The 16,696-nt window shown below is 37.5% G+C and overlaps 1 protein-coding gene across 21 annotated transcripts in view; it reads right to left on the reverse strand.

Moving 5' to 3' along the window:
• Positions 1–331: 331 nt before the first annotated feature.
• Positions 332–16,696, reverse strand: part of ADD1 (adducin 1) — a 60,335-nt gene continuing 43,970 nt past the window's right edge. For 3 of the 21 annotated variants that reach the window (XM_027455616.3, XM_038178230.2, XM_038178229.2), the window contains exons 12-17: positions 15,433–15,522; positions 14,491–14,583; positions 8,719–8,875; positions 7,480–7,731; positions 6,634–6,729; positions 332–2,828 (exon numbers count right to left, since the gene is read on the reverse strand). In XM_027455616.3, the coding sequence (XP_027311417.1) occupies positions 2,476–2,828; positions 6,634–6,729; positions 7,480–7,731; positions 8,719–8,875; positions 14,491–14,583; positions 15,433–15,522 (1,041 nt within the window). In that variant the 3' untranslated portion in view covers positions 332–2,475. Of the gene's footprint in view, positions 2,829–4,383; positions 4,423–5,852; positions 5,888–6,633; positions 6,730–7,479; positions 7,732–8,718; positions 8,876–14,490; positions 14,584–15,432; positions 15,523–16,696 lie in introns of those variants that run through there. The other 18 variants (XM_027455626.3, XM_072037813.1, XM_027455628.3 and 15 more) reach the window with 11 other exon arrangements.

Raw genomic sequence — 16,696 nt, forward strand, 5'->3', positions numbered from 1 at the left:
TGCTGCCAACAGGGTGCAAACTCCCCCCAGGCAGGGCTGCGGAGGCCTCTCAGCAGAGGGGGCAGGAGGGGTGGTAGGGAAGAACCTCGCCACCTTCCCCCAGGCAGATCTTCAGCTTAAACCTGGTTGTTGAGGCTTTTTGGTGTCCTTCCTGCTTATTGCTCAGGTGGAATGGCTAGAAAGGAACCCCTACAGGAGTAAATGTAAGCATTTTTCTGAGAGTTTCTGAGAATACATGAAATCAGTCATTAATCAACATACTAATCCTTAACAGAAAACAGAGCTAATTAAAAATTGTAGAATAAAACTAGAAAACAGAAGGGGAAGAGACTTTTTTTTTTTTTAAAGAGTTTTATTTGTGAGTAGAACTTAATGATACAAGAAAAAGAAAAATACAGGACTTTATCTTGCCCCAAAGTGTGTAACCATACCATACATGACTACATTTCATATTGTAATACAAAGAATTAAAAGAACAAACTACAAAATTAGAAATTAAAAGTCATTGCATATGTGGTCAAGATAAATGGAGGGACTCCATTCATGAACTGAAACATAGAGCAATTAGTAATTTAATTACGACCCTGCAATAAAACACAATTTAGCAAAATAAGTATTGTATGCTTCCTAGTGTACAGAGGACATACAAGGTTAAAGTACAAGCTCAAAGCCATTAGTGCCATGCAGTCCTGACTAAACAGTACTGTTCAGGGGGCTCGCGCACAGTGATTCCTGCTCCCGCCCTACCTCTCCCCATCCCAGAACAGGTGACGTTACACTTCTCGTGGTACTCGACGCTACCTCCAAACCTCATCCCTCACTCAAAGCCTTACAGCTCTGCCCTTTCAGCTGTTATCCCTCCGCTGTCTGAAACCAGTCCAAGGCATCAGCACGCCTCAGGCCTAATGTAGGCCTTTCTAATCCAAAGCTGCACCCAGCTGCTGAACCCACCTCTTACTCAATGCTTCTACTGCATGAATTAATTGTAAGGCATTAATTTCCTGCTATTTTACCAATCGCAATGGTTAATAATACATTATCCTACAAGGTAACATCCACGTTCTGTTACTGACCCTCACTGCACATCAAAGCATCTCCCTCTCCCGCACACCAAGGAGTTTTCAGTGGTTTCTGCTGTCACAACCAGAAATGCTAATACTGGAAACCGGACACGATTCACAGCCTGCCCCACCTGGGGCTGGGGTAAGTTACGTACGGTTTCTGGAGAATTCTCGCAAGCTTTACCTATCAGATTTGGAAACTACTTTTACGATTAGTGATAGACAGAAGCATGGCAATAACTGGAAATTAGGTAATTCAGTAGTGAAAGTGATTTTCTTTACCATGCTACATAGTAAACAAACATTTATAGCAAACATCTGTGAAAATACATCATTAAGAAGGTTAGCTGGGATTTCTGTACTTTACTGCTGGCAACAACAACAAAAACAAAGAAATGCCAGTGTGTTGTTCTTTTTTAAAGTGAAAATAATATCAAAAAAGGTTCAATAGTGTAACACATTTACAATTTTATAATGGTAAGGGATAAACACAAAAGGCCGCAAATAGGGTTTATATGCAACAGGTTTGCATGTGCACCCGATGTATTTTTAAGCAGGTGCAATAAACCCATGCTAAGGCCTAAAATACAGCTGCCCGGGCTTCACATCACCAGCTGGAAAGCTTCTGACAGAGTCACTTTTTAACCTTTTCTAACAGCCCAATTACCATATGACTGATTCCTAGGGAGGCAAGACTGAAAGCCAGATTTCCCCCATGCTGTACTCACTGGAAAGGCTGGGCTCCTTCAACGCACATGAGCGGAACGCGCCAGTTATTTCAGTCCTCCTAGACAAAGATGATTTCAAGTGCCAGACGTAAAATAAAGTGAAACACACCTTCATTTCGTTACAATAGTCAGAAGAGGGGAGGAAGAGAGGAGGAATGGATAGTCTCAAAGCTTTACTAGAACATGATCTGTAATCACAAGATTGCAGAAGCTTACATGTCAGTTCAAGACATCCCCTTGAAAACACCACTGCAAAAGCATCCTCTCTAGAAGTCAACATTTAAGAAGAAATTTACTTGGGACTCTGAGCAGAATATTGAAAGAGAAAGCTTCTTGTGGTAAGCAATTTGTGTTGCATTTTTAATTGTGAAAACTTATTCTCCTGTAAAGCGGTGTGGGCTTTAAAGTATAAATAGTGATTCAATGACTTCTGCGTGGAAATCATTGGTCTTTGATTAGAAAGTAGGGACAGATCTGCGGTAGCTGCTGAAAACACAGGATTAGCACCTTTTCAGATGTTAATTTCTGGTTATAACCTTAAACAATGAAGCCATAACTCGAGGGGCTGGTTGGATTACTTGTTGCATTCATTTACATAATAAGACAAAACACTCAGTACAATCTGGTACATTCTAGTGGTTAATGAATTTTAAAATATGACAGTGTTTCTGCAGTGTGTTTGGCCTTTAGGAGTCACTCTTCTTTTTACTCTTCTTCAGGAAGGAAGGAGTGCGAAACTTCTTTTTCTTTTTTGATGGGGACTTTCCTGGAGATTCATCACTACCTGCATCAGCTGCTGTCCCCTCCTCAGCTGTCGGCGTTACCGGCTCTTCAGCAGGTTGAGACTGGGGTTCCTTATTTTCCACTGCAGGTGATTCCGTTTGGCTTTTGGGCACTTCTTCATCACATCTCCCTTCCTCCTTTCCTAAGGGAGGGAAGCTGAGTGCTTCTGAAGGCTCGTCAGGGGTGAGATCTGGGAGGGTTTGCTTGAAAGTTGCAGCATCACTGTCATCTTTGTAAGTCTGGTCCTGCTGTGTCTCTAATGGACGGACAGATAATGACCCAGTTAGTTCACTCCTGTCCCTCGGGCAGCGAGAGCCAAGCAAGTCAATGGTAAGTGCACTCTATAAGATAAACTAAAATATTTACTTTGCATAAAGCCTTTGTAATAGGACTATCCTTCTTCAGCTTTCAGCACAGAGATAGAAATAAGTTTTGTTTGTTTTTGGGATTTTTACCACAGAAGCTCGATTCCATTCTGTGGGTGTAAGCCAGAGAGACGGTAACTCTTTAGATTTCTCTCATGTTCTGTGTGTAACATGTGCAGGCAACATGAGATTTTAGTATAGTAAGCAGGAATTAAACCTACAGTTTTCACTGGCATTGAAGAGAGCACCATAATACTCAGAATCTTGATTAATTTTTCAGTTTTATCCCAGCAAGTTTAAAAGAAAGTGCTGATTTGTAGCTGATATATGCAATTCCATTAATTTCTAAAAATTGGCAAGCCAATGGTTTAATTGCAAAACATGGATTTCCACAATGTTTTTGCACGAGGTCTAACATACGTGGTTTCTGAATATCATTTCCCATCACAAAGGCTTCACTTATTTTGCAAGATATATGAATATATATTACGGATTCTTATAAGTAAAATCCATGTAGTTTATCAAATTAAATAAGCTCAGCAGGTTATGCAATACAGCAAGTCTCACCCCAGAAAAATGGACCATCAAAAATTCAGTGGTACCTTCATGTCCGAAGGTGAATTTTACCACTACTCTCAAATTGTAACACCTTCCTCATTTACCACTATGCTTTAAAGATGTTCTGTTTAAAGCTCTTTTGTGCATACATACACAACAACAATCACTTCAAGTTCCCTGCATTTTTCAACACTTCACTGAAACTGAGAAGTTATCTCCTTAGCTGTGTCAAATATATCTCCACTGTTACATAAGGAGGAATTTAGTACAAAATCCAGGCCATACTCATTGTTAGACACCAAAGAAAGGCATCTATGTTTTCCCCTTTTAAGTCTTTTTTTTTTTTTTCCTCCAAAACACTGACAGGTTTCACAAGAACTTACAGAAAGTACTAGATGCTTCCCAATTTTTCTTATGGAAAGGACAGTGACTTTATTTCTGCCAGCTGGGACTTACTATCCTGTAATATCTCTTACAGGGCTGTTATGTTGGTTTCCTACCAGGTATTCACATTTTGCCTAGAGTACCACAAACATCTAATATGTTAAATAAACAAAACACGCTAGTATTCAGTTCCAAACACACAGAATGCACAAGTTAGAAGTTTTAAAGTTATAAAGCGGGCAGGATTTAAAACAGAGTAAAAGAGAAAGCAATTATGTACATTAAGAGCTGCCTCCTGAAGCTCTAGACTAACCAGTACAAGTGTGCATCATATACACACGTAAGTACTACCTACACTTCTTCTCTACCACTACACTCTTTGGATTTGATTTTTTCAGGAATTAACTGAAAGCATTAGCAGGCTTGGTTTTAGAGCAGGCACCGTGTTTGTCTGTTGGTCAGATTTATTGTTATTATTTTAAAACAAGTTTATTTGAAACTTACTGCAACCCTTCCCAGTTTGTCAAATTACCATCATCTATGCTAAAGAGATTAACATTAAGACAGAATGGAACAAAAGTCTGTTACATAGCTCATTAAGAGCAATATTTTTACAGAATTAAGATTAATGAATTCTACATTAGACTAAAAAGCATACAATATGTAAAAGGCTTGTTATTTTACTTGATGAATTTCAGTAATGTGGCCCAGAAGGTTTCAAATTATATCTTGCTGCAAAAAAAACTGTTTACAGTTTAAGAATTCAACAGTACCTCAGAAAGTTTCATGCTGTTTTTTCTCCCTTCAGAATAATCATGTCTACATCCATGCTCTCCCTTTACGTATATATATATATATATATATATATGTATATAAAATACACCATGTCATAAGAGAGCTTTGAAAGTAACATTAATACTTGTGTTTACAATTAACATTATTTATGAAAATAAAGGTTTATTTTTTTTTACTTGCTTGTTTTTTTAACCACAAACACATGGACAAACATACAAACTAGGCTATAACTCAAACATAAAACACTTCTGACTTCAGTTACACTTAAACAGAAAGAATATGAGGAGAAAAAAAAAAAAATCAAGCAGTTGTATACAGAGAACACTGTCATTCAGCAGAACTCCTGCCAGTCAGAGTTGTCATGGCATGCATTTTCAATTACTCAGGTCTCTAAAATAAGCATTGTATGTTTGTCCTGAACATATACCCATATGAGTTTGTGGAACAGAGTTATCAGTGTAGAAGAATTTCAGGTTTTAGAACCTTATTAGTATTATCACAGTTGTCTGTAATGTAATCTGATGTTTGTATCTACGACAAAAACACTGGCTTTCGGATACAACAGAACATACAAATGGAGTGGGCCAAACATCCTTATTACTTTAAAGTATAATCTGATGTAGCCCTGCAGATCTAGCTGAAACAGCTGCGGAAGTTGCTGCCACCAAGTACTTGCTGTCATTCCTTGGCCGGAATTTGAGTTTCCCTACAGCTTACATGTAACAGAGGATTAATTCCATTTCCACTTCCATGTAGGTTTGTGCTGGATGAGTTCAGATCTACATCACTGGTACCAGTTTTGAACTGGAATAGATTAGGAACTTTCATCACCAAGTATAAACCGTGCGGGCAGCAGCAAACTGTTGGGGCAGAAACTCCCAGACCTGTTTCAGCCATAGCTGAAGGACAACGTCAGACTATTCCTTTTGAAACCATAAGGAATCAGACACAGATATGGAAACACACAATGTCACTTCTGCAGTCTCTTTCGAAGGGGGAGGGCATTTTAACATATAATCTGTAACTACCTAGAGTTTCATGAAATCAAAAACTACGGAAATCAGTGTCTCAGCTGAAAAAGTCTGCCTTTTATAAAGTGCAAAACAAAAAAATTAGTAAACAAAGAAGCAAGAGTGAAGCAAAGCACATAAGCAGGTCAGAGTATGGAATGATACTTACTATGGTAACAGGTACTCTTTAGCATATCCATCTCCTGCTTGTAACGCAGCCACAAGAAGAAAAAAGCACAAATAGAGAATCTATGCATTCATCACAGCCATTGTGTTAAATTAGAAGAATGGTTGCAACCATTCTTATAGAAACAGAATGAGATGAAGTAGTGAATGGAAGACTAACAGACGAGTGATATATCCAATGTACGAGGTAAAGGAAACAAGACAAAAATTAGATTACACCTGTTCAAGACTTTTATCTTTCTTCTTTTGAGGAAATTATAGACTCTCCCAGTCCTGTCTCATTTTAATCATAATTACCACGTCAGGTTAGCAAACAATGAAACTAAGATTCAAATTGAGTTGGAAAAACATTTACTGAGGTGTAATCCAAGTACAATAATGTTTAAGAAATGTGCAATCAGTGAAAGAGATTTACCAAAGCAACTAATTAGTATCCGGTTCACCATCAGACATTTCATTTTATAAGAGCAAGTCTTTCTTGCAGAAAATGCACAAACAAGTAAATCAGTTGAGAAACACCAAGAGATGACAAGGCAATTCTGAAGAGATGAAAATTTGTCTTTATATTAATGCACACTTCTTTATTATTGTAAACAGAACTCCTATTACACTTACAGTTCAGAGTAGTATATTTTAGGTAGTATAAAAATAGAGTACAAGAAATAATTTACCTTTATTAGATACTAGTACATATATTTTCATGCGTCAGTCACTAATGATGCAGTTACTGGCTTCCCCTGGCCCCCAAATCAGGAGAACATACCTTCCTCTACTTTAATTGGTGTGCTGGGAGGAGTGCGCGCTGAAGTGTGATCCGGGGGACTTCTCTCTTTCTGTTGTCTGCCATCTTCTGAAGGTTCTGCAGGTGTAGACAAACAGAAATTAAAGAGGCAGACAAAATGCTTCAGCATGGGAGGAGACAGAAGTGTCCTTTTGCTTCAAACACAAGAAATCTTAACACATTTTTTTGAATCAAAATTCTGCCAGGGTATTAAATAATATCAAAACAAGCAAAAGAATTTTAAGTGACAGCTTGGCATTAACAATACTGTTCAAGTTACAGTTGTGCTGTTGTTTTTTTTTTGTTTGTTTGTTAATTAAAGTATATGAGTAATATAATGGTTTATGAGCTGGGACAGAATATTGTCCTATGAATACTTGTGAGAAAAATCACAAGGAAGATACAAACAAACGGGAGGGGGGGATGCTATCAGACCATCACAAGATAATGCTCTTTTGCTTGCTTTGAATTGCTTTACTGAAACTCAGAGTAAATAAATTTGCATACAAAAAAGAAAAGAATGGAAGACTGCACAGCTGATCAGAGAAGCATGCAGTAATTGAATGATTCAAAAACAGATTTCACAGTGGTTTGCATAATTGCTATTAGTAAGGAGGGTCCCCGTTGCTTCCAGGTTTAAATAGCCCTAGATGCAAAGGAGTAATTAATAGAGTACACCATACATCAGGAACAACACAGAGTCATTGTTCCAGACAGTTCACCTAGACAATTAAACAGTGAAATCAGTCCCACAGATAGAAGTCAACTGACAGAATCTCCAAATGATGAAGACAGAGTTTGTTCCTTAGATTGCAAGTGCAACTGTACCATATTCTGAGGCCTCAGTCAAAAGGTCGGGATTGGACCTTAACGCTTTGATCACTGCAGTATGAAATTCCTTTTGGGAGGACTTCTGCCCAGCTGGCTCTTCTCGGTTAAGATGTGTGATGACTGGCTGCATGGTCTGACAAGAAACCCGTGCAGCAGCAAACTGAGTGTTATCTAAAGATTTAGACAGTGGTGATGCGTCGCAATCCTGTAAAGTCTTCATATCTGTTCCTTGAAAGGTTTTTGACCTGCCTTTCAAATCCAGAGATTTTTTATGAGAAGTGTTTTGCTCACTGATGTCCTGATTTCTAAGCAAAGCACTCTGTTCCCCAGCTGGTGTCTGTCTCAGTAACACAGTCTCCATGTTTTGATACCTTATCTAAGAAGGATGTAGCAGTGTTACTGAGAGAATAAACGCATGCAGTTATACAGGCATGACAGCAGGGTATCCCAGTCCCCCGGACAGTCCAATACTTGTGTAGCTAAACATACACAGTCTCCAGTGATTCCTACACTGTCCTATCAAGAAGCTGCAGCAGGGAGCACACACTGCAAAAGAAACTGCACTTCTAGTTCCTGCATCGTTCAGTTCAAACCTTAACAGACAAATTGTAAGCACTGGAAGCATTATCCTGTAAAACTTTAAAGCAGTTATCCTGACCTACTTCTGTAGATGCAGTAATAATCTCATTTTACAGAGATTCTCTCCTCATTCTATGTTAATTTAGAAAGTCTTTTTCTTGGTCAGTCTCCCTGATGTGCCACTTCCAAGTAGCAATCAAATTCTGTTATCTGGCTGAAGTTCTCAAATCCACATCGACCTGTGGATTTGAGAACTCGCCCTAGATGATCTCTAGTGCTAAGGGAAACACAGCAGAACAACCTGGGATACTCTGCAGTACCTGAACACCTTTATGACTTCTATGACAGTACCTGAACACTTTAGTGACTGAAGTTTTAAGCTTTCAGCTTCCTAATAGGAACATCAGCTGGCCATACTGAACACCTCAGGATATTTTTTTTCAAATTAGCTCAATTCATTTTACAGAATACTCTACAGCACTTGGATTGCCCTCCCTGTCTCTAACATTCTTGTTAAATTCCTAATTCACACCAGAAAAAAATGGAACACAAGCAAAATAACCTATGGCCTTTTCAGGTAACCCACATTCCAATTAGTAACACATTTGCTTTTATTGAAGTCTATTGCAGAAAAAAACACCACACAGACAAACCAACCTTCTGGCCCCTTCTGCTTTCTTTCTACTTCTTTGCGGTATTCTTCCAGTTCTCGATCAGTGAGTTTATTGAAGGGATTTGGTCCTGTTGTGCTCACTATGACTTTTGGTTGATATTCTTTCTCAATTATTGCCTTTGATGCAGTCACCAGTTCGCCCTGACAAAAGAAAATTAAGATACATCTGCAACTCAGCAGTAACTCGTGGAACCCTGAGAAGTACAGCAGCTACAAAGCAACCAAAGCAACAAGATATCCTGCAAAATGTTATGCTTATTTTCTTTTAGATTAGTAATTTAAAAAAATCCTATAGTAGAATTTAGTTTTAAAATCTACATCAGGTTAATATTAAGGAGAAAATAGGTCTCATGAATTACTCTCACAGACACATCAGTGTTTCCACCAGGGATTATCCACCGTCAAGCAATAAATCAAACAGCAGCCAGTCTAGCTGAACTCACGTAAGTATCTTGTTTCTTTTTCTCCCCAGAAAAGAAACAAGATACTAAGCCCAATTGCATGACAATCTGGGTACAAAATACCTGTAGAAGTTAAGAGGACTCAGCTCGTAGGTTGATTTTTATTTTTTAAATTAAAAAAGCCATTTCTGCTAGCTACTGCATAACATCTAACAGATGTTAGAGTAAAAAGCCATCTTGTATGTGTTCTGTGTACACCAGATTAACTGTTAACTTCAAGCTTAGTTACTTAAAAATTGCTTAACTGTCATTTTTATGAGTTAGCATATTTACATCTATAACACTGATCATACAAGCCACATAAAATGTTATACCAACGAAAATAAAATGTTAGTGATTCCATGTACAATAAATTATAATGCACAAAAGCAGCTGCATCAGAGATTAACAGAAAGGTTTTATGTTTGTCTTCTCTAACCATATAGCAAAGACTAAAGCCATTGGCTTTTTATCTCAGGTACAGAAGATGCTTGCCTGGGTAGCTGTTGTAACTTTCAGGTGACTTGTTTAAGTGTTTCTCTTTCCAGTGGATATATGCAAGTCTAGTTTATTTGGTACTAGTTGGGAAGTGACTGAAGTGTTTTGTGCCTCCTGTCCTTGTGAAGCCTGAATTGTCTTTGTTATTGAAGAGAGGTACCTGCATTCCATTACCAAAGAAGCATGAGTTGATTTGCTTAAGTCACTTTCACATTCAAACGTTATTTGTATCAATACTTAAATCATTAGAATGCAGAGTTCAAAACTAAATAACACCAGAAAGAAGAAAGGAGCATTCCACGTCCACACTTGATGGACAAGCATGAGATCTTTACTGCAGAACTGAAGATAAAATGAGGTGGAGAACTCTTTGGGATGCTAACAGCACTTAGGACAAACTGTCAGTACCAAGAAGGTGCTAGACAAGAACTAGGTATTTCTGAAAGCTTCATGAATGTGCTCCTTGAATGTGGTGTGGTACAATCCAGGGAAATAAGCACAGCTGGTTGGCAGAATCTGTGCTTCTCTTTAGAAACCAAACATCAGCTAGTAAGAAGTACAGAACAAACAGTGTAACAACCCTCCGCTGTAAGATCCTGAAGGTAACAGCAGGAGAGAAACAAAATATTATAAACTGCCTCCCTTTCTCCATAAAATAAGAGGAAGAACTCTTGTCTCAGACACAGAATGTTAGTAGAGTGTCAAAAGCCTGTTCTCAACACATTTCATTAAGCACCAGCTCTCTTAATACCAAGAAAAAAAGTAGAAACAGTTTTGATAGCTATGGCTTTTATCACAGGATAACACATTAAAGTAAGTCACAAAACATCCTTTGTACAAATCTTAACTGTTTTGTCAAAATCGTAAAGCATCCCCCAAAACAGGTCTGAGCTTTTAATAGTGGCTGCAGATTGGTGCTCATGGTAATTTTCGATTCCCCCCCTTATCGCTTGCCCACCCTCCAAACTACGTACATAGATTTAACCATGATGCTCAATGATAAATAACAGGCTTGTAAAGCACTGATCGCAGGCATTAAGTTCCTGGAGTTTTATAAGAATGCAAAAGCCAACAGAGAAGGAACAAGACATACAGTGCACACTGGTATCCCTCAAACATTTAAAGGTCTTTCAATCTAGTCTGCAAGATAAACCCAAACTCCAAATGACTGGGTAGAACAGCTCTCACATGAAACCAAGTTTTACTGCATGCTTATTGATTAAGTAGTGACAACAAACAGCAAAACGTGCACCTTGCTGCAAGATGATCAATACGCTGGTATTGCCTGCGCTTCCTTAAATGCTTTTTTTTTTTTTTTTTTAACTGCTGGGAATAAAAGCAGCACATCAAGTTTGTCACTTTCGCTTAAAAAAAATACAACGCCAACAGTATTTGTACTAGCTGAGCATCTTTGAATCAACAGAAATAATGCTGAAAAAGATCAGGCAACAACAGAAATTGGATTACGTATGGTGAAGGAAGAGTACTTGTGGTTTGGGATTCTAAAAGCAGAATTAGATAAGATACCAGAAAAGACATCATCTGCTAAAACATGTCTTCAGATTAATTCATCCAGTTTTGATCAGTTATCAACAATATAAGATCAGTTCAAATGCCAGTAATGAAAATTATAAGAGTAGAGAAATCAGTTTAACAGGGAAAGTAAATTCATGTAGTAACTTAGTAAGTTTTGCAATGCAAATCACTAAAACACATAAAAATCCAAGTAGAAGGGATGCATTACTTCACAGGTATGCTACAGAGCAGCCTTCCAAGAATTTTAATAAAAACATGCGACAGAAAGCTAAGAGACTAACAGGACAGAAGGAAAGTGAATACAAAGGACTATCTGATAACAGAGGACATACTTCAGATCTTTAAATATGACACTGAAGTAGACAGACTTTGCAGAGCTATCAGCTTGTCCGTGTTATTTGGAGATTCCTATTAACATTCAGAAAAACTGAATAAGAAAATTGGTCTGGAGTCGCTTCCAGCATTACAAGAGACTGTAGAGAAGGAATAGATTTTCATATAGAAGGACTGGAACTCTTTCATCAAGCAAGTCAACAAAGGGTAACATGCAGAAAACTTGTGTTCTAGTGAATTAATCTGGATTACGCTGATTCTAGTATTATTTTCCATGACAGAAGTTTGATTGCTTGCATAAAGATCTGAATATCAACATTTTTCTCCTACAGAAGAAACAGCAGATAAATTATATCTAAGAACAGAATGTTTTCACTCCTAAGAATTCTGGAGGAGCACATTCTCCCAAAAAGATCCAAGAAATCCAAGAAAGGAAAGTCAACCGTGGCTCACAACATACAATATGCCTTCCTTCCAGCCTTGGAAGCTCACATATCCTACCTGGAAATTTTAGATTAGCAACGCTTTATGCAACTCCTCCACCAAATTTCACTTTCAGGGACAAATTCAAACCTACTCTGAGGTGGCTATTATGCAACAGGCAAGCACTTCATCTCGTTCTCAGGGATAGATAGAGCAAAATTAGCACCTTATACATGCCAATTTCTCTCTTAATCAGACAGCATGTTCATAGCTGTCTAACTTGAAAGTTAACAATCACACTTGATACAATCTGATGTTAATGCAGTGCCTTTTTCCAAAAAGCCAAGATTCTTAAAGGCCTGTTCATGTAGAAGTCACCACTAAAACACAGTGCCTACTCCCTCTGGGGCAGAACTTGGAGGCTTTCCATGAAGAACAAAGCCACAGAATTTTCATTTTGAAGGAACAGACATGAAATGGGCAATCCCCAGCACTTGATGGAAATTTATATACATTTTAATCAGATTGCAGAACGGTTATGGGTAAGAGTAACAAGCATTTCCTCTTGGTTCAGCAAAGAATCTTACTTAACCAAGTCTGTAACATGAATAAAGTCTCATGATGCACAAGGAGTTTGTGTTGCAACATGGCCAGGACTTCTCAGAACATGGAAAAAGCAAATGACAAGGCAAAACAGATAATTTATTAATGCAGCATAGGCACAAAAATCTCAAAGCATTACATGCATACAAAACACAAACAGGATTTTTTCCATCTGAAATAGTGTGAATTAGTATTTAATAACAATCTCAATGTTAGCTGAAAGCACAATACATTTTAAGACTTACTGCAATTAGATGGAACTTTTTTTTAAATTTAATCGTAATTGAGTGTCTAAGAAATTGTCAGCTGAAAACTTGTTTATCTGGTACCTAGAGGTCCTTAAGCCCTTGGTGTATAGGTCTCCTTAAAGCTTCATTCCTTGTGAGGTTTACGTGGGCATCATAACTTTGCTTTTATTGCCTTTGTTCTACAATATGCAATTAATTCTCAGCATCATCTTTCTAAATCCCACCCCCACCAGGAAATACTTTATCAAGCATTCAGGTCATAATACATACACAGGTAAGAAAGAATGAAATTGGCCACTCCGATTGAAACTGACATTCTGGTATAATTTTAGACAGTATTTCAGGAGGAAAGCACTTTCATGACACCCCAAAGCAGAAAGACATCCAAATGATGTCCAAACCCTACCATTATACTACTAGGCAAAATCATAACCAGTAGGCCTTTTGTTGGCTCCTTGATATCTACAAAAATCTATTTATAATATTTGACTAGTTTTATAGAAAGATTATGCCATTGTTCAGGAGTGATACTGGAAAGATATCACGCATATCCCTGATGAAACGAACTGTTGTGATAACCAGTGGATGCCTATCATAAAAATAATTTTCACTTCAAAGGTATTGTTATCAAGCAAAGAAGCTGCCCAAATACAGGCAGGCACTACCTTGACAAATTTTTGTTTTATTTTTCCTCTAAAACATGGAAATAACATTTTGTTGTTTTATCCATATTCCAAGAGGAAAAAAACTGCAACCTGAAAAACAACTTAATCGAATCCTCAGTATGATGCATCTATCGATAATACAAACTGACCAATTACACTAGAAAATGCTATAAAGTCATGAGTTTTGCAGCAATGATGTATTTCCAATTACTCTGTTTTTTGATGGGAAAACTATTCTGATAAGATGTTAGGCACAGATTTAGGAATCTGTTAGATAAAACATTGCAGCAGATGAGACAGTGATGCTTATCTACACGCTGTGCTTGTATTAGATCACCTCTAAGAAACTCCTCCAAAACCTGGAAAACAAAACCAACTGAGGACAGAGTGTTTCCACTCTGCAAACTGTACCTGTTTACTCAGCTTCAAAGGACAACCATACACGCATTTCTTGAATTTATTCTGTATTTAAGGTATATTGCATTAAGCACAAGTAAGCCAATGCATTTTAGATATGTGGGGCATTACTCAGTCATCTTGTAGATCAACCTTTATTGGAGGAAGTTTTAAGGAAGCAAAACAATGCAGGATCAAAACTTGACAGTGTGACATGGCACACACTGAGCATGTGGATATCTTCGGAATTACACTGATGTAATTAAACTGACATTAAGCTAACTCCAGATGGATCTCAAATTAGAGTAATTTAATATTAATAGCATGCGAAAAGGAACCCATTACATACAGAACCTAATCAACAGCTTAATATCAAAAATGTTTCCTTATCAGCTTCTACAAACAAGGTAAAAGATAAAAATCCTTACAATATACTTTAATGGGGTAATTTAACTGCTTTTATAATTGCAAATACATAATTTGGAGATCCATCTACTTTTGTTCTTTCTTTTATAGCCAAATCATTAGCTAACAGAGGGAAGAGGTCACAGGGTAAGGAAGAGGTAAAATGAAGGGTGAACAACAGTATTTAGAGCAGTATGACAGGGCAGTACCTTTCTAACAGACAGAGATTTAGCGGGACTAAAGGCCTGCTCTGTGAGATCGAGCCCTTCAATAGATTCCGTACAGTCTGAGAGGGGAGCATCCTGCAACAGTAAATTGAGTAAACAGAGCAAACCGAGCCCGGGCTTTAAAACATCAACCAAGAGCATTATGCACTTGCTAAAAACATGCAAAGAAACAGTAACTGGTAGATAAAATTGCAATGACAATGAATCGACATGCACACGATATGACCCCCAACATAAGTAAAGCTGTGGTCACGATAAGACTTGTCAAGCTATTCAAAGTGTATCATAAAATGCATATCGGAGGCAGTTAAAGCACTCAGATATATAGAGCTTTAAAGTCTTTCAGGTGTGTTTAACGGAATAACTGCATAGCTCTAAGTCGTACTTTATTTTGAGCTATGATTCATAGCTAATATCTGTAGTATATCCAGATATACTGCTCTGAAGTTGTATTGATTTATAATATGCTTTTCTTCTGCAAACTGCTCCTCAAATGTATTATCATATTTCATAATATTTTATTTAACACACAACACTACTGCCCCACAGTGAGCCTGCTGTGGCCAGATACATAAACAGATACATAAAGTTGGAAAACAAACAAACAAAAGCTATCACAAAGCCCAACTACTTATGAACAATAATCTAAATCCATATAAATAAGCCTTCTGAATTTCATGCATTACATTCAGACAAAAAAAAAGAAAAGGAGCATCCTCCACAGACATGCTTAAGCTACATGATTGAAGCCTCTTAAATTTCTGATCCTGAGCACTCTTGCAAAGACAATAGTGTTACCTCTAAGACTTACCTTATAAACAGTTACCCTCTGCCAATTAAAGAATAATTTTATAGGGACACATTAGGTGAAAGCAGAGGACATCACAGATTAAGCTAATGGTTTTAGGCATTTTATACTCTCACCTGTACAAGACTCCTGTCCACAACTACACCAGAAAGAACCTGTGACTGAGGGCCTGCAGTTTTAATATCTTGTAAGTTTTGCTCCCGGATCTGTAAAGGAAAGCAGCAGAATACAGTCACATAAACAACACAGAAAAAAATAACTACTTTTTTTTTTAAATATATATATTTTTTAATCTGAAAGGGTGAGTGAACCAGTCTGTACCGCCCCTCACTTTTTAGTACTGGCTTATAGTAAAACTGTAGAGGTTAGGTAGCAAACAAATCCAATTTGTGGGAAAAAGCAAGGAGAGAAGAGAATTGCAGAGGTGATTTTTTTAAGTCTGTTGTACCCAATGTGTCATTTATATGTTTCTGTGCTATAACAGACCAGTGACAATCTTCCTACAGAACTTACTGTAACATTGTATAATGTTCCATTTTCGCATCTAATCAGGCCTGTATCTTTAGAAAGGCATACAAATATTTACCTACACATAAACTGACACTCTTCTGAGAGTATTCAAACTTCTTTTTTTGCATTCTAAATACTCCCAGATCTTCTAAAGCCAAAGATAGGAACAGAAAATGGGTGTTTACATTTAGGTATTACCTATTTAAATTAGATATCCTGCAATGGCACAGAATAACAAATATATTTTGAATTAGTTGTCATTTACTGCCCTTACTGTCACGAGGAGAGCAAAACGTTGTAAAGTTTCAATTCTCTCCTTTTAGCCACTTCATTCATTTTTAATACAGCAATATTTGTGTTTCAAACACCAAGAAAGTACTCAGCAATTTCACCAGATTGCTCATTTCAAGTGATCATTAATTTACAGTGCTGAGTCAGGAAAAGCAAAAGCTCTGTCAACTTTATAGAAGTCCTCTTAGCACAAATCAGTATTCCTGCCAGTAACACTACACAGACATTTCCTGCGACACAGCATTATGGCTAATTCCCATATTCCATATGGCCATGAGTTAGAAGTCAGCAAAACAACTAAGAACAAGTTAAGCAGTAACAAGACACTGGTGCTTATTTTATACTTTAAAACAGATGAAGTGGAAAAAAATCTATGTGTTCAAGGCTTTCCCATTGGAAGACAGATGACAAGATGATCTGAAATTTAGAGACTGGAAAACTAATTGCTAGGTCATTTCAAAGAGAATGACATGCAGTTCCAGAGGACAAAAAAGTTTTCACAATGATCACAGCGTATCGTAATATAATAAAATATAATGACAGATTGATAGACTTCTTTGTCCTTGCCACAATTTCAAC

Source organism: Anas platyrhynchos, chromosome 4, assembly GCF_047663525.1.
Source record: "Anas platyrhynchos isolate ZD024472 breed Pekin duck chromosome 4, IASCAAS_PekinDuck_T2T, whole genome shotgun sequence".
Lineage (NCBI taxonomy): Eukaryota > Metazoa > Chordata > Aves > Anseriformes > Anatidae > Anas > Anas platyrhynchos.